Source organism: Embiotoca jacksoni, unplaced genomic scaffold, assembly GCF_022577435.1.
Source record: "Embiotoca jacksoni isolate LCO1_2020_lvr unplaced genomic scaffold, fEmbJac1.0.p SCAF_9, whole genome shotgun sequence".
Classification (NCBI taxonomy): domain Eukaryota; kingdom Metazoa; phylum Chordata; class Actinopteri; family Embiotocidae; genus Embiotoca; species Embiotoca jacksoni.
Genome location: NW_027185447.1, coordinates 10,640,417 through 10,658,313, shown reverse-complemented (window position 1 = coordinate 10,658,313; position 17,897 = coordinate 10,640,417). Strand labels below are relative to the sequence as shown.

Here is a 17,897-nt window from a genome sequence, read left to right as displayed (position 1 = left end):
GAAACAGTTTGAAGACTGTCTTTTGTCTGTCTTGTTCTGAAAATAAACTAATTAATGGTATCAATACAAATTCAAATAAAGGCATTACAAATAAAATATAGAGAATTTACATATTTAACTGTAAAGCAGCCCAACCATAGACATTTAATTCGATATTACTTGATTTTTAAACAAATATTTTGACTAAAATGCAATTTAAGAAAAAAAAAAAAAAAAAAAAATCAACCTTCCTTTTTATCTTTATCACTATTTTTCAAAATGGTCATGTTCCAACATTTGCAAGCAAGTAATGTTTTGCCTGTGAAGCTTTGCAGACAAAGAAAACTTTAAGATGTACGAGACTGCAGCTCTTCAGATAGAAACAAACCATGGGAAAATCCATCTTTGAGTAGTGTCATCTGATGATTTTTTTTTTTTATCCCACTCTGGGTCATTTAGTTTTACAATGTCTTTGCATGGCAATAAAGAAAAAATATCATAGCAACCATCTGTCCTATTTGTCCCTGCTGTACTGTACGTTCACAGAGCTGAAAGGGCAGCTCTACATAATAAATGTATTCAGAGCAAGGTGCTTCTGCATACTGGTATATCAAGACTGAATGGTCTTGACGTTATTCGTCATTATTAGATAAGAGATAAGATCCTGCAGTGTTGTACAAGCTTGACATGTAAATAGTTTTGAGGGCTTGTATTTGCAGAATGAACAACTCCTTTCACCATGCTGCACCATTTTAGTGGACCAGTCATCACAGTAGGACCATCTAGTGGCTGTATTGTGTATTGATACACAATGCAGAGAACTGTTGGCAAGCTGTCAGTGTGTTTAGGAATGCTTGACAAAAAGTCTCAGGGGAACAACATGAGGGCTGTCTATTACGGGAAGTCGGAAACTCTCTCCAGACAGTACAATGCTGCTCTTCATCTGACAGTACAATGCAGCACCAGTCAGCTACTCCTCCTCCTTGCAGCTTCTGCTGCTCACAAAGGAGGTTCAGCGGTGCCTGATAGCAGCTGAGATGAATGACTCACTAAAAAGTTTCTTGCTTTTGATCATGTGAAACAAAATGCTCAATTGTTCAAACTTTCACAAATTTGTTTTAATTTGTAGTGAACATTCCACATTTTTTAACGGTACAAAAAACACTGAAGTTCAATTAGGAAAAATTGTTCTGCCATTGAGTTGTCTTTTCTGATGCTTATAATGTTCGGTTATTTCTAATCTATGTCATCGAGGAGGCAATTAGGCACCAAGGTGAAAGTGGTGGTATTGTTTACATTACTTCAGTAACTGATGTACTAAATAGAGTGAAAAAAACTGAACTTTGAACTCCAGGTTTACCTAATAAAGTGATGTCTGAGTGTATATATTGGGCTGAATTATTGGGAAATATGTGTACGTTATATTCTATGTGTTTCTTTGGACAAGCCAGATAGTGGTAAGGATTGTGAGGAAAAATATATTTTCTAACTGAATGATATTTTGCAAGCAGTGATTCTGTAAAATTTTTGCTAGTGACCTTTTTAAAGTGTGTCACTTCCTGCTTGTAGTGAGTTTCATATAAATGTTTTAGAGGTCTGAACAGGTCAAATTTTCAGACATTTTACAGCAGAAAGAAAATTTTCTGAGACAGAATGAAAAGTAATAATCATACATCATAGTTTGAGCAACAGAATAACTTTTTCTTTGTTGACCAAACAAACTTGTGACGCCTCAAATTTGTATTGTGCCTTGAAGAGGTCCAAACTTTAAGTCTGAGAACCACTGCTTCAAAGGAAATTCAGGGGAGACATCAGACTAAAATACTAAAAGTGTGTGGGTATCTCTTGATCAAAGTTAAACAAGACTGTGCTTTGTTGAAAATCACGCAGACCAGTGATGCTGTCATCGAGGTCATCCTGCAGGATGGATAGTTAATAATAAATCAACTCCAAATTTATGAGTGCCGTGAGGGTGATTTTACTGGGAAGAATATAAATAATATATCATTTTATGAATCTTAGCTGGAAGCCTTGCAGCAGTGTTTGACTTTATTTAAAGAAACAAAATCTATGAGTCTGTTTCTAATCCCCTGTCAATGGACGAGCTGCAATTCTCTTGAAATCTGATTCAGGGAGTTAGAGATGAGAGATGATTTTTCTCAATGAATTATGATAGAAAACACTGGACCACACAGACTGATTCATAAAAACTCTGCAGACGGTATCATTTCATGATTTATTGACATTTACTTTTTTCCACCATGGTTTCTCTTGATACCAATAGTATTTACCATAAAGTTTCTTTTTCATTTAAATTACATTTATAATTTTTTTTACTCACATACACATTTATTGTTTAATTTTCTTATTGCAATAAACAAGAGTAGCCAGAATGAGTCAGGTATTGCTACAATTCGCCATACAAACTCTGTCCCTCTGACAATGAAATTCAAAAATAACTTTATTGGCAAGACAAAAATTACACCATAGCTTCTCCAACTCTCTCTCTCTGCTCTGAGAGAGACTGAGGGAAGAATAAGGCTAAGGCTAGTAGCCTAAACACATCTAACATGAAATACCTGCCCAGAAAATAGGAATCTAACATTTATCTCCCAAATGTAAATAATGAGGATGACTCTCTGGGAATTACCACTTTATGAACATATCTGTGTTGCTACTTGACTGACCTACCAGGGACAATATTGCAGTATTTTGATTAGGTTGGGTTATTGATCAAGTCTGAAAGAATCCAGGATGATTGATCAATCTTCCAAAAACCAAATACGTGCAGGTTTTTCGTCCTCGTTATTGTGTTTCAGGCCACTTTATAGCTCCAGGTTGCCTCTGTCTCTAATTGGTGGGAAGTGGGGAGAGAGCAGGTCCCAACACACACTAGAATACATATGGTACACACACCAACAGGAAGGAGAGCACGGATCCTGGAATAGCATCTCACTCACAAAAATGAACTTGAAACATTACGTTCTGCAACAAAAAGAGCACAAAGGTGGAAGCTGACACCAAGCCAGCCTCTTCTTTAAGTAATGGCATTGATAATAATGTTCCTCAGGATTTTTCACTTTTCTCACAAACAGAAAAAAATAATGCAACTCAGTAAGTCCAAATAATAATAATACAAAAAGCCTGTTGAACAGATCTAGCTTTAATCCCTTGATACCTAGTGTTGTACCCTGTTCCCCAAGCAGAGATTACCGTAGTAAAAAGGCCCTTTAATATGAAGGGTCGGTCCCTATGCTCAGCCACATCTCTGTCTCTCTCTGTCCCTCTCTCAAACCCCTCCAGGACTTGTACTCCCCGTGGAAGAACAGAAAAGTCTGTCAGCTGGCGTGCTCCCAGTTTACACATGACTCCAGACAACATGTTACAACATGTCACAATGATAACAAGTCACTCCGATAAAAATTGCTCATTGCATTGCAATATTCAGACAAAGGTAAGACATTAGAGCTCATTGCTTCTCAATGAAAGGGCACAGTGTACATCTCGTTCAGAAAAGGGTGTTAGTTTCAAGCTGTCAGGCAAGATAGGTCTGCTGCTGCTTAGCAAGCTTTTGTGGCTCCCCACTGCATCAGTTGTTCTGCCTGTCACTTATATAATCCTCTATACCATAATTCCACCCCTTTCTTTGTTTCCCTTCATGGATGAAGTTATTAACATTTCCTACCTACAAAAATATTTTTTTTTATTGAGTTTTCTGTTTTGCTCTTTTTATATGTGTGATATAAATGCAAACCAACAGTCCCTACCAAACAAAACAAAGTGCTCACCAGTCTTTGTAAAGGAAAACAAATCATGGTGCATTTCATGGCTTTCAGTTGTAAGACAGGAAGTATCAATAGATGCCTTGGGCTGGATGTCTCGGCTCCCGCTCCGGGCGGCTTCCCTCAGGCTTCTGGCTTGGTTGTCACTCCAGCTCAAGATCATTTCTCAGAGAATGTATTTGGCTTTCATCTTCCTCTATTTAATTTGTTCCCTTTCAGCATCATAGTATAGGGGTGAGTGTTGATGTGCCTTCTACAATAAACTCATATGAACCTTTGGATATCAGTGAGGTGAGAAGGAGGAGGACAGGGCAGGACAGGAATGGAAGAGGTCAACCCAGTGATGCAGAGGCCTGTTCCTGCAGGACCTTATGAGGTTTCAAGTAGAAACGACATAAATACATCAGTACACAGGGTCACACCTAAGTCATACCTGCCCACCTACATGGTGAATCACCCTGTGATTGAAGGCCTGGGTAATGTGAGGATGTCGATAACCTTTTTGAAAAGAGAACAAAAGTCTCGCTGAATATCACCTATGCTCTCTCTTGTACAATATTTCTCATTACTGTAAGTTAAAGCACAGAATTATTTCCATCAAACACCATCTAAGCTAAGGATTGGGTTTGTGTGTTAAACACAGTACAGTATGTACCAGTGTGCGACTTCTGCTGCTCCCCTTTGGTGAGGCCCTTCTCTGACTGTTATGGGGGTTGTCAGATGTGCCCTGTGGTAGTTTTTGTCAGTACAGTCTATTTTAAAACATAGATTTGTTCAGGCCTGTGTGTGTGTGTGTGTGTGTGTGTGTGTGTGTGTGTGTGTGTGTGTGTCTGCATGCTGCCTGTGGTCAATCCATCCACTGACCCGTGCCAGCCCTCTTCTCACCTCACCCTCTCAGGAAATGACAGGCAGTGCAATCCCCCACAGTCACTTTTCTGCTCTCCTAACCTCTCCCCACCCAACCATCAGACATGTTCAGATGTGACTACCACCTGCCTGTCAGCCAAAGTCATGTTGTATCTAGCGAGGACCTAGTGTCACAAATTGACGAGCTGCTGGCCTCCGGCGCAGAGCAGGACATGTACAGTACAGTGGAGGCCGCCACAGTTACATGTGGCGCAAAGACCGATGAAAGCAGCTACCCTACTGACATAACATTATTGTCTTGGTTTTTGAGGTGCATAGGATGAGAAGAACACGTTGAGTCGTGATGAGAAGAGAAAACCAGTGTGGCCCAGAATAATTACGTAACACTACGTGTCGATTAGTGTTTCTAGAAAGGTCTGCATGTGTTTCTTCTGTAGCTATTGAGGCGGCCTCGATGGGGCCACATTGCAAAGGAGGGACCAGGGGAGGTGAGAAATGTACATGGGAGTTCAATGCATAATGAGTGTCTCTCCTCTGCCAACTCCATCTGCAGCTCACTCAGAAGTCTGTTGAAATGGAGGGAGAGTGAATGGAGAGTTTCAGGTAAAGGGAAAAAGAGAGACGTGTACTCCTTTCCACTGCTCTTTCCGCTGGCTATTCTCTCAGTCAGATATTTAATTGATTGGATTTTTTTTTCCCCCTATCAATTGCTGTGTTGTTGATCACGTTTGTAGCTTCACAGTGTGCTTTTGGAGTGGATGTTCCTGACTGGCTGAAGTCAGAGGGTGATGTGTCAGTAAGGAGAGAAGAGGATTGGCCCGTGGGTGGTACGCATGGGCCCAGGGGCGGGTCTCAGGATGGCGTGGCTGAGAGGAGGACCTTGCAAGAGATGATGGTGCGGGTGAGGCGCAGAGGCAGCTGCACGGAGAGCCAGTGGGTTTGAGGACGCTGCGGCGGCCATTGCTGCGGCAACAGCCAAGGGGTTGGGCAGGAGCCCTGCGCCCAAAGCTTTGGTGAGATCCTTGGAGAAGCTCAAAGAAGACTGAAAAACAGAAATGAAAGAAGCACAAGTGAAGAGACCGAGAGTTAAAATGATGAATTTCAGAGGGTAAACACATACAAGGGAAAAAGATTTAGACCTTCCTCTTTTTAACTTTCATAATGCAGAGGCTTCAGTTCAGTGACTTTTATTATTTTCAGGAGGAGGACAAAGCCAGAAACAGAAATACTGATGGGCTTTTGTAGCAATCAAATCAACATGCTCTAACAGCTTCAAGGCCTCGCAGACCTCATGTTCTCAAGTATCACTGTCTATCTGGTCTGTGGATCTCAGGTTTGCTCTCTGCGTCACAGGAGCCAGAATTCGGAAGTGAAACTTGAAATGTTACCGTCAGATCTGCTACCCTGTGCTTCTTGTGTCGACTGAGGAGGGGGTTAGGCTTGCCCGCCATGCCGTCCCGGTGCCTTCGACTTGATATGTGCTGAAAGTAAAGAACCCAGGCGCACCAATTATTTTCACTCTGTGAACACATTTCCCATTACGTTAGACCATTTTTACAGTGGACACTAACTAGATAAAACTTCATGGCATAAACAAAAAACACAGCTATGTGACGCTACAGAATTTTGTACAGTTGTTGTGCTTTAATGAAAAAAATACATATTTGTTCTGACTAAATAATTATTGTTAGAATAAAATACTGAGCTTTTAGACATACATTTTGAAAGTCACTGTTTTTGTATGTAAGATACATTGTATGTAATCAAATGTTATTTTACACTCATCAAATCTTTTTGATCTCTAATCTTTTGGGGAATTAAAATTCTTACATATTCTTCTTCCTCCTACCTGTTTGAGTTGCAGTTCAGAGTTGACCCGCACATTGCAGATCTCACAGTGGAAGGTTCGTTCCTGAGTGTTGGGGTCCACTGGCCCCCCTCCCTGCTCTCCACTGGGCTTGGGGCCCAGGCGAGGATATGCCTTGATAGGGCCCAGGCCGCTCCGTGCTTCCAGGATAGTTTTGTGTTTAGTACCTGCAGGTAGACAGACAGACAGACACACACACACAAGCAAAAACACAGGTCAGCAAAGTCATTAACCAAGATGAAATTACATATTTAGATGCTAATAGAACAGAATGAAATAATACAGCGGAGATGAATCACTATTTATAACACATGAGTCATGGTGCTTCCTCCTGTCTGGAGTAAAATGAGATCAGACAGCATTTCTCTGTAGTTCAAATTACTGCTGGAGGAACAATGACGGTGATAAATGTTAGGGCCTGGCACAAAAGAATATGTACCAATAAATAATCACATGATGTATGCACAACATACAAAATGTCTAGTTGTACAGCTAAGCTTTCACCACAAGAGTGCAGCAGTCAGACAGCTGTGCAGCTGGCGATCTGGAGGACGAGTTCGAAGCCCTCTCTAATGTTAATGTTATGTTAAGTGATTGATAATGTTAGATTCAGTGGAGTGGGTAGGATAGGGTCATACACTGTGTACTCTAGTATATTAAATCCACCACATGCCAATATCAGTGATTATGTTGGATCATTGAACCCTAATTTTCAAAATCAATAATTCTGGCTATAAATGTCAAAGTTTGGAGATTTCAGGCCATGTTATTATGCAGCTTATTCTGGTTTTAGGATGGAATTGCAATCAAACATTTGTAAGAGCATGACTTTTTATTCTTTCGCTACATATTTATGTGATGAAATAGCACTATTTTACAAGCTATTAAAAACTGAAACTGTCTTACTGGGATCAAAAAAAGATTTATTGAACCTGATTGTGAATAAAGGTCATGCTGTATAAAACTTGGCGTGGTCATGTCTCAAAGCTATTCTTTCTGTTAACCATTAATACTGCTGAGCAATCAAATAGGTTCATTATGTTTCATTACAGATGAAAACAAATACAACAGACTTGTTTCCTGGACATAAAGCAATACAAATTAGAAACAGATGAATGTGATCTCAGATCTACCAGATGGCACCCTGCTATCAATCCAGTCACAATTCCAGAAATTCCAGACATGACAAAAGACCAAATTCTTCATTACCTACATTTTATGTACAATATAATCTATATATTTTCAACTCAGACAAATCCCATGCTATTTGGCTGCATTTGCAAAGAAGACTACACGGAGAGAAGTGCTCTTGCATTCTGCATATTATTAAGAGTGTGCCAGAAAAGTTTCTCATGAGATAATCACGTTTTGTAAATTGGCTGAAAAGCAGTCTCTCTGCACTTAAAGAAAAGCCTCCCTCTGTCATTGGCTTTGACTTTGAGATATGAATTTGAGTCACTCTCTAAAATCCATTTGAAGAGAGTTAAGGTTACAAAAGAGGGAGAAATCATGTGGATAGTGGGGGGCATGGAGCTGCGGGCTTCACTGGGGAGAAAGGGGCTGGAATGACAGATTTTGCTTTTGGCCAAAAATGTGCTCTGGGGTGTCTGTTTTTGCCTTTGTTCTATTTTGGTCTGACAATGGATGGCCCAGTGGAATTTTTTTGGTCTTTGTAAGGTTGACTCATACAGTAAACCAACACACAAGTAGACAACATTAGAACACAAATACAGGCAATGGGTTGACAGGAAACTGTTGCATAAATGTTGAAATAAAATGACATAATGCATCTTTTTTTTTTTTTACCTCTTTTGTTTTGTTTTTCTTTCTCTTTTCTGCAGTTCCTTCTGCCACGCACACTGTTCATGACTTGGTGTCTGCATGACATATGCTTTTATTTTTGAACCCTGCTAACATGCACAGTATTCATTTTGCGAATGAGTTAGAGTGATTGCTTCCAGATTGTTTTTCTGATAGAATTTCAGCTGTCTCAACTTTTAGTTGAACCTTGGAGCCAACTTGCTGCCAGCAGGCTGTGACCCAGGATCATGTTTAGAAGCCGTAATGTAATGTGTGTGATCTTTTGAATACTTACATGTGCATTCACATAGTAAATGGTGTGCTGGCAGGCAGATACAACACAAATTTATTGATGTGTCAGTGTAACAATGTTAAATAATTAATCAGAGCCTGAAAAGGCATGGACTATAAAAAGCCTTACAGAGGTTAATCTAGTCAGAATGGTGACACTGATGACCGCATTATTGATAGTACTTTATCCAACATGAAGAGGTATTTGTTGGCAGCTTTCATGTCTGGCTGAGCCGACTGGGGGTAGCATTACTCCCAGCAAGTAGGATACAGTTACATTCATTCATTGTGTGTTGCTTCTCCCTTTGTATCTTTCTTTATATATAGTTCATGTACGGGTGGGAGAATGCATATAGTTATAATTCTCAAAAGACAACGTGGATTCCCAGCAGATGGTCAGTGTCCTCAGGGAGATCAAGGTCAAAGAGAGACCTCAGTTAGTAGGGGAGAAAGGATTAAAGCCGCGAGCATCTCGGAGGTATTTGTAGCCCTGAGAAAGTGTCGTCATGTGTGAAAGCTGTTTGACAGTGTTTGAACAGGTATTGTGGAGGCTTGACCCACATAACAGCCATTTTTTTTCTCTTATTTCCCTGCTTAAATCCCTTGTGCAGTGATTATGCGCCTTAACCATTCTCCTCTGCAAAATTTGTTCAAATGAAAAGGGGGATGATGGGGAAGGTTTTTCACGCAGCATGCTGCAAATGACAAGACAAATCATGATTCTTTGAGTTTGTGTGTGTATGTGTGTCTGTGTGTGGGGGGAGGATTTTTTAGAACAATCGTTTTTTTTTGAGAGCAGAGAGTGTGCTTGGGTGTGTTTGTGGAATGAGAGAGTGGAGACACACACACACACACACACACACACACACACACACACACAGGTAAGGCACCTTGACAGAGCTCCTGAAACCAGGAGAGCAGTGTTCAGTTACAGGGATCAAGCATGTCAGTGTCAAACAGGTCATTTATCTGCCAATCAGTGTTCCTTGTATTGTCGTGTCCTCTACTGAGTCATACTCAACCCGAGACTTTTACGAGGGGAATTTTTTTTTTTAAATCGAAGTCAGGAGACGAGTACTCTTACAGTGAATGTAGTCATCTTTGTGTATTCGTGTTTATGTACAACTATGAGGAGCCCAAAGGATATTGCATTAACATGATAACCAGACATTTTACACTGTAAAATATACATACAGTATATACAGTTATATCTTGAGAGAATGTAAGGGCAAGTGTTATTAGATAACTAGTTAACAATAAAAAAATAACTTTATTTATGTTGCTGTATTTTATTTATATGGCAAAAACAGAATTGTTAAACTTTCAAAGTTGGGAACTGCCATTCCAATAAATTGCTTCTCTTGAACTGACCAATTTTTATTTTGCGACAAATTTCTTCCTGTCTGTTTGAATTATCTAGAAGAGTATTATTATTTTTTTTAATCAACATTAACAACCAATGGAAATGTTTTAACATCTATTTTTGTATTCCATGTTACAAAGTCATAACAGCATCTTTAGAAATGCCTGCATATGACTTTCTTGGCAAAAATCTTCCAACACAGGATGTGACACACTTTGTTTCCAATAACAACAACAGTGTGGTTTGAGTAAACAGAGAGGAATCCAGCCGTAGCTGAAAAGATGAGGGAGAAACTTCCAGCAACTCATACTTCACCAGTAACATGAGATCCAAGAAGACTGACGCCACAGTTAATTCCTCATGGTTTGATTGCCAGCTAATTTCAAGAAAGTGCTGCAATGTCAATGTATGAGAGCTCACAGATTACCCACCTTTGTTGTGAGCCTCCAGCTGTGACAAGGAATTGACAGCCACTTTGCACAGGGAACAGTACAGCAGCTTCTTGGCCTTATCCTCCTCTGTCTCTGGATTGGATGGGCTGCTGGAGGCCAAGGTGCCAGCAGCTCCTGAAACTGGGGATCCGGATCCGGGATGCTCTGAGTTGGTGCTGCCGCTGCTGCAGCCTGGGGAGGAGGAGGTCGGAGGGATCAGGGCAGGAGTAAGGGTGGGAAGAAGAGGGCACACCGTCGGCACGGGGGAGTCCATGGGTGGGGTGGGTGGGGTCGGAAGAGGGGGGAGGGGCCCCGGGGTCAGTAGGGGCCCGTTTAACTGTGACAGAAGCCGCGTTTCATCTGCAAAAACAAAGAAAGAAACAAAATAAAAGTAAAACATTTTTTTTTTTAAAATATTACACGGTTCACTCAAATAGCAATGTGTTTTTTTGTGCTTTGTTGTTTTTAAACAACGAAGCAAAGTGCCCCTGAAAATATAACTATGTCTAACCACATCGTTAACCACTCCCAGTTGACTGTGGAAGGCCTGGTCTGCTCCATAGATCAGACAAACCAACATAAAGCTCTTGCATTCAGAGGAGCTTTTTATTTCCTATACTGTGGACTGTAATTGGTTAAAAACTGTTCCTTTTAATTAAAGTCACAAATAAAGTAGATCAGAGGAGGAAAACGTTTGACCCATGTGTATAAAGGGATGGCTACGTGTTTAATATGTCTCTGGCCGTTTTGAAGTTTTTAAGCCAATCTTTCACTGATGTGGTCTCATCTTATTGAAGTGTTTCCGAAGGGAGAAATAGGAAACTTCACCCTGTGCATGTTTTGACTCTGTCCCACACACCTGTTGTTTCTGGCTGAGGTTGAAGCAATAATGGCACTTGCTTTGTCACTGGGAAATACAGGAAGTCCAAAGAAAACATCATTAAGTGAGCTCCTCTCTGACTCTCTGCTCACTTTTTCTGGGTACTCTGTAGTTTCTTTTATCTAAACTCTTGTTGTTGCATGTTTTTGAATACATGAAGGTTTCTTGTTCTGTTTTTATCACAGAACATGTTTATACATATATTTCCAGACACATGTTTCTGGTCAGCCACTCCCATATGCAAGGCCTTCGGTATTCACTAAGCGGTGAGTGTTGGCTGAAAAAAGACCCCCTAAATTTGGGTGGGGTATTCAGAACTCCCCCCATCAGCAGGGACTATAGGAGGCCTTTCTCCAAACTCCACAGGATGTAGCGCCAAAGGCAGGCAGCAGAAAAGCCTCACTGGATCATGGCATTAAAGGGATAACGCGCAGTATTTCTGGGAAGAAAACAAATATTAACGTTTACTGCCTGATTTCCTTTTAGGGATTCCCACATGTATTGTTATTTTGTCACATGACAGAGGCTGTGATATAGTTATTATTTTGCTCCACTCGAGAGTCTAATGCGACTATATGATAATTTGTGTATTTTGGTGTGGCTCCTACATTGCCTCATCTCTGATGAAGATGCCATTGTGAGTGCTTTCCATTCCACTGCTTTCCAAGATCAAAATTCCCTGTCTTTCCATATTGGAAGTTTCCAGCTGCAGAGCTGCTGGCAGCAAAAAGCATTTGTCAAACAGATGTTAAAAAAATGAATATTTCTTACTCTTACTCCATATATGGCAATGAGGGCTCCATAAAGCGGTCCTGGATCAAAGTACTGTATGAGGGGTTTTGCTTTTGAGGTTTTATGACTCATAATGTGCCTTCTTTATCACAGCAGTGACTGAGCAGGTTAAGTTAAGTGCAGAGCAGCACTCTCCAGTGTTGTTGATGAGCTCTACCCACATGCAGGCATGTACTTCTTCACAATGCAGAGAAACATCCTGGCTCCACAGTGTTCATAACATGTGGTTTGAGTTAAAAATCAAGTGGGCGGGATTAGAGGTGGTTGGCCAAATAGTAACGAAGGATTTCATGATTCACGGTGGCCTGGAGGTCTGCCGTACCAAACCAACATCCAGTCACTGTTTCACCTTATACTGTACCACAGCGTATGTCTCCAACACTTATCCCCCTCAGAGCAAGTTCACCTTAAGGCTAACTCCCCCAGGATCTTTCTAGCTACAGTAATTCACCGTAATCTGTCTCAGCAATTTAAAATATTTTTTTTTTACAGTTTTCTTCTTTGTCACATATATTGGCTAAATGAAAAGCAGGAAAGATGTATTCAACTCTGTCTAGCAGGTACAAATGACTATATTTTTGTTACAGTGAGAATCCCACTGTCAGAGGTATTCTCCAAAAACTCCTTATGTTCTGTAATTCTAATTAATCATTGATAAGGCAGTTAACTGACCTTTCTCCCTGCTAGCTGACCTCATAGCCAAACAGAAGAAGGTATTATTCATGGGGAGAGGTCAGCAGAGAGAGATAACTCGGTCCAGATGCTTTTCACTATAGTCTGGTGTGTCTTGTATTGCCTTAATCCACTTCAGGAAATTAAAACTATGTATAGTATGCAGTCCATGGGGAAAGGTTTTGTTGATAAAGCCAAGGGATTTAATACAGACTAATTCAAATTCAGCCAGAAGAAATTGTTTCCCGCTACAGTCTTAGTTCATTCTTATTCTTAAGTGTAAGATTTTCTATAGTCTGCAATAAATCTGAAAATGTAATTGGACGACAGTATATTGAGGAGTGCCTACGTAAGCAAATGTTCCTCATTGTACACACAATGTAAGCGATCCCACAAGGCTTCGAAACAAAGAGTAAGCTTTTTGTTTATATATCAAATATAAAGTAAAAGAGCGTTACTGTTGTAATGAATCCTATGTGTAGGTGGAACATAATGCATGGTGCATACTCTATATATTTTAAACGTCAAGTGAAAGGGGTGTAATTTAAACCAAAGTAAACAGATTACAGTGGATTGCAATATTTTGAGTTACAAGTCATCATCCCGCTGCTCAAGCAAAAATACCACGAGGATTACCAAAGGGTTTGGGATTTGACTAGGTGTGAGGATAGCAGTTTGAACATGTGTGTGTGTGTGTGTGTGTGTGTGTGTGTGTGTGTGTGCGTGCGTGTGTGTGTGTGTGTGTGTGTAAGTGTAAGTGTAAGGGTTAGACAGGATGACTCCATCTGCCACCAATGCCCCCACCATGCCCATTCTTAATGATTAACGAGTTACGAAACCCAATGCTGGCCTTACAAGAATTGAGCCACATTCATAATGCATGTGGGTGCCTTTTCCCAGTCTGGCCTGCATCTATATCCTGAGTCAACCACACACACATGCACAGTCATGCAAATTATGTTGATCAGGTACTGTTATTTCAGGTAGATTTGATCAAATTGCACACAGACAAAAACCTGGGAAATTCCCATAAAATGTAAACTCCAAGACCAACAATAAATAGATGGAGCATGAAAAGCACATCAGCTATGTGTAACTCAATACCACAGCCACCTAATAGCCATGCAACCCAAGCCCTCACATGAAAGTAATCTGTTTAATTGACCTTGGGTGTGTGTGCGCCTGTGAATGTGTGTGTGGACTAAAGAGTGCTATAATATCAGGGTTGTTTTAACAGGGCCCTTCCTTAGAATGGGAGTGTCAGAGAACAGAGGGATACAGAGGAAGGGAAGGAGGGAGGGAGGAGCAGAGTTTCTCTCCAATATAACAGCTGCCTCGCCATCGACCGCAGGCCTTGCCAAACCCTCAGCTCACCAATCCAAATCCCCCAAAGCCAAGGGCCTCCTCTTTGGGGGCACTGCTAACCACGGACCCCTTTGAGGGCTGCAAAGCACATGACCTGCCGTAAAGATGAAGAGGCAACAGCATTCAAACAGTATAAAATAACCTTTCATTGTTTTAGCCATCAGGAAGGTCTTAACATGTCCTGTTTATGGTCATCACTGTTGACTGCATCTGCTATGCTAATGTGAAGTGATGTAGTATAAAAGTGAAGGTCATAATACCAATGATAAACTTGGCTACTACTGCATCATAGATAAATGTATCAGACTGCACGCTGATATTGCATAAAATCTGAGCTCAGTAAAAGGCCCATTCACTGGAAAAAAAAAAAAAATCACTTAACATCAACAAATGCTGCTCTATGTTATGAGGGTTTTGCACTGTGGGAAATCATCTCCTCATTCTTCTATTTGTTTGCTTTCATGGGCCTAACCACATTGTTTGTGTATGTGTGCATAAGTGTGTACATGAATTAGGTGTACAATTCAATGTGTGTCTGTCATTTTTATTGTAACTTCCACAGGGTGAACTGCGTTAGGCTCCACAGCCCAAACCGCAGTGTCTGTCTCCCAGACTGCTTTCCCAACACACAGCTGCCTGCTCACAGAGATCTGTCCCCCAACCATGGAGCAGAGGTTCACACTGGGGTCATGCATATACACACAGAGAGAGAGAGAGAGAGAGAGAGAGAGAAAGAGAGAGACTCACAAGCAAGCATGCAGCAAAATCAAGGTTGCAAGGTCACGAGAAAGAGTCTTGGATGGAAAAAGGCATTCTTTCACATGTTGCTACTTTCAGATTTTGATCATGGCAGGCTAGATTTGGCTCCACATGCAGTTGGAGTTCGCCACAGGAAGTCTCACTAATGCGGACTAGTCTTTAGCTGACCGGAGATCTCGCATCAGGGAGGAGAGTAAAAAGGACTGGTCCACCTACTTCTCTGGGACCAGCTAGCATAAAATCTTAGGTGTTATTTTCATGGATAGAAAAAGACAGTGAAATGCTAAGGCCCTTGTTGTGACATGCTGCATAGTGGCCTTTATTTGACCTGAGTTTCATCTTTTCATTCATGGTGTTTGCTCTGTGCCCTCCCATCAACAAGGTGGAAATGCCTGGTAAACAGGCAGCTACAGAAACCTTTGTAAATGTCACCAAAACATGGCAGGTCTATTCATTGCCAGGTGTTTGGTCCAGGGACAGAGTGGTGACTCTGAGGGAATGGAAAATTCTGGGTGGACAGAGGAGAAGGGCAGACGCACACAGTATCCAGCCTCTGAATTATAGCTCAAAATACAAAGATGAGCCAGACAGGGTGAGATGAATTAAGACAACAGGGACACAGCTAAAGGCCTTCTGCTAAAGAAAGACCTTGCAATGCCTTGATCATGCCTTACTAACTAATAAATTAATCTGTCAACCATGAATTACTTTTTATTAAAGTCAGATCAGCTGCTGTCTCTGTCCCTTTCAGATGCTGGCTTAGATTCTAGTCTGTCAGACTCTTCCACAGCGGTGTCATCTTTACTTTTCTCAATCAGTCTTAGCACTCATTACCACCACGTGGGGGCTCAGGCAATGTGGTCTATTTCCATTCTGTGGCAAATGGTGTGTTAGCTCAGTCAAGGGTGTGTAAAGACACACACAAATATATATACACTTCACAGTTGGGTGCCTTGAAAAGATGCCAAAGAACTGCCATGTTGTTGTGCCATGTTCTATGCCAACTCACCTGCTCACAGTCTAAATGGATGGACATCAAATCAGTTTGACATTGCTGAGCTGAACAAAGTATTTCTGTGGTTTATCTGTACTAATAGTGAGGATTGTCTCTGGCACAGTAATATGCTTCCTCTTCGATCAACTTGTCATTCAGACATCTGATGTTTGGTTATCACGTTAATGAGTCTACTTCTGTCTGTGCTACTGTGTCTGCTCTTCTCACAAAATGCAAGTGATTGTAGTGAATACCCACTGTATTGAATGTAATATAGGTTATGTTATAATTTTATTTGAAATTAAATTCTTGATTATTCAAACTTTTTAAGCTTATTGGAAAATGGGGTAAGATTACCCATGAACCTGCTTCCCTTTAGTCATGTGATCATTGGCTGTTTTCATCAAACATTTTCCAGCTCTTGATAACTGTAGCAGCATGCAGACTGACCCACTGCTTTGAAGTTAAGACTCAATTTAATTGAGTAATGTAATTTCATGTGTCCAGAGCAGTAGTGGGAATGTGTCACACTTTTAGTAATCAAAGTACTTCTTCAGTGCTTTTAACTTTCAATAAATTTTAACTTTCACCACAATTACTTATAATTGTCAGATCATCCCTACAGTTCTGCTATCTTGAAGTTGTGTTTAGCTATAAGTCCTCTAAGTAATTTTTTTTTCTTCCATATGATAAATACTTGTAATACCAATGGCTATAAGATATGCTGCAGTCAAATCAGACTGCACGCGGAGCTGAGATTCTCACAAGAAAAAACAATACATTGCCAAACCACTGTGATTGGATGCCTTTGTTATTCTTGTATTGGTCCATTTCATTTTGCAGTGAAACCATAAGCCTCTGAACAAACTGCATGGATTGGAAGGATTATTTATACAACAAGCCTCACACCAGCACTTTTTTTTTGTTTTCTACTCCTGGTAGTCTTTTCTGTTCTCTCACCTGCTTTGCTGGACTCACTCTCTGGGCCAGTGGCAGGGGCTCCAGGCGGAGATGGGGAGGAGTTGGGAGGCAGAGTATGAGGCTTGTCCCCATCCTGAGGACGACTCTTGGAGGTCTCAATGCCTTTGACTCTCCTGGCATGGCGGTTGCCTTTGTAATGGGCTTCTGCCTGGCTCTAAAGAAGAACATGGAAAAGAAAACACATTTTTGTAGTAGGTAAACACAGATGGCAAGAGGGAGACAACAGGTTGGATTAGAGTCACCATGATACCTGCACATGCATGCATGTCAGTGTGATAGCGTGTTATTCAATATACTCTGGGGACTGGAGCCATGACAGGCAGCAGGCACATGTACAATTGATAGATAGATTACAAACAAAAGATAACAAAAATGATGCAATGATGACATTTGAGACATTACAGACCACCTATGCTATAAGATAGAAAATATCCAAGTCTACACATGTTCATAGCTTTACTCATTTTCATTACTACCAGTCATTTTTGACATTATATATTGGAAACAAACCATTTATCAGCCCCTACTTTCAGTCCACTCCAAAGAAATAAAGAATATTGAATATCTGACCCCTTGTCCCTTATTTGTCTTCTTGTCAGGTTTTTTGAATTTACATTGAATTATAATGTAGCATAGTCAGACAGTACATGTACACCTGTTTTTGGATCATCAGTTTGTCGACATTAGACATGACTACCCTGGCTTTAAAGTTTGGACATGCATCTTCTGCAGTGTAAACCGTACACTGCACACACTGTAAACCCTGACAGCACTTGGCTCCGGCTTTCATTACTACAGCCATTCTGACAGGCATGCCAAGGGGAGTTAAACTTGGGGTCACTAGGATGCCACTTCAGCATGGAGGGCCCATTAATCCATCGCTGACACTAACTTCCCTCTTATAACACACTCACATTACTACAGTATGCATATTATCAGTGTGAGCCTGGCATACGTGGGTTCCTACAACATAAATACTGTGATGAGTTTTAGCTGCTAGCTGGACACAGTCAGGCTCTTGCACAATCTCTGACTTAATTCCTTGCCTATCGAGTGGTCAAAATCTAAATATAC

The 17,897-nt window shown here is 40.8% G+C and overlaps 1 protein-coding gene across 2 annotated transcripts in view; it reads right to left on the bottom strand.

Annotated features, from left to right (window-relative positions):
• Nucleotides 1-2,201: 2,201 nt before the first annotated feature.
• znf385a (zinc finger protein 385A) overlaps nucleotides 2,202-17,897 on the bottom strand; it is a 60,716-nt gene continuing 45,020 nt past the window's right edge. For both annotated transcript variants that reach the window (XM_069140998.1, XM_069140999.1), the window contains 5 exons: nucleotides 16,803-16,977; nucleotides 10,381-10,740; nucleotides 6,478-6,662; nucleotides 6,017-6,109; nucleotides 2,202-5,670 (listed from right to left, as the gene is read on the bottom strand). In XM_069140998.1, coding sequence (XP_068997099.1) covers nucleotides 5,422-5,670; nucleotides 6,017-6,109; nucleotides 6,478-6,662; nucleotides 10,381-10,740; nucleotides 16,803-16,977 — 1,062 coding nt within the window. In that variant the 3' untranslated portion in view covers nucleotides 2,202-5,421. The remainder of the gene's footprint in view (nucleotides 5,671-6,016; nucleotides 6,110-6,477; nucleotides 6,663-10,380; nucleotides 10,741-16,802; nucleotides 16,978-17,897) is intronic.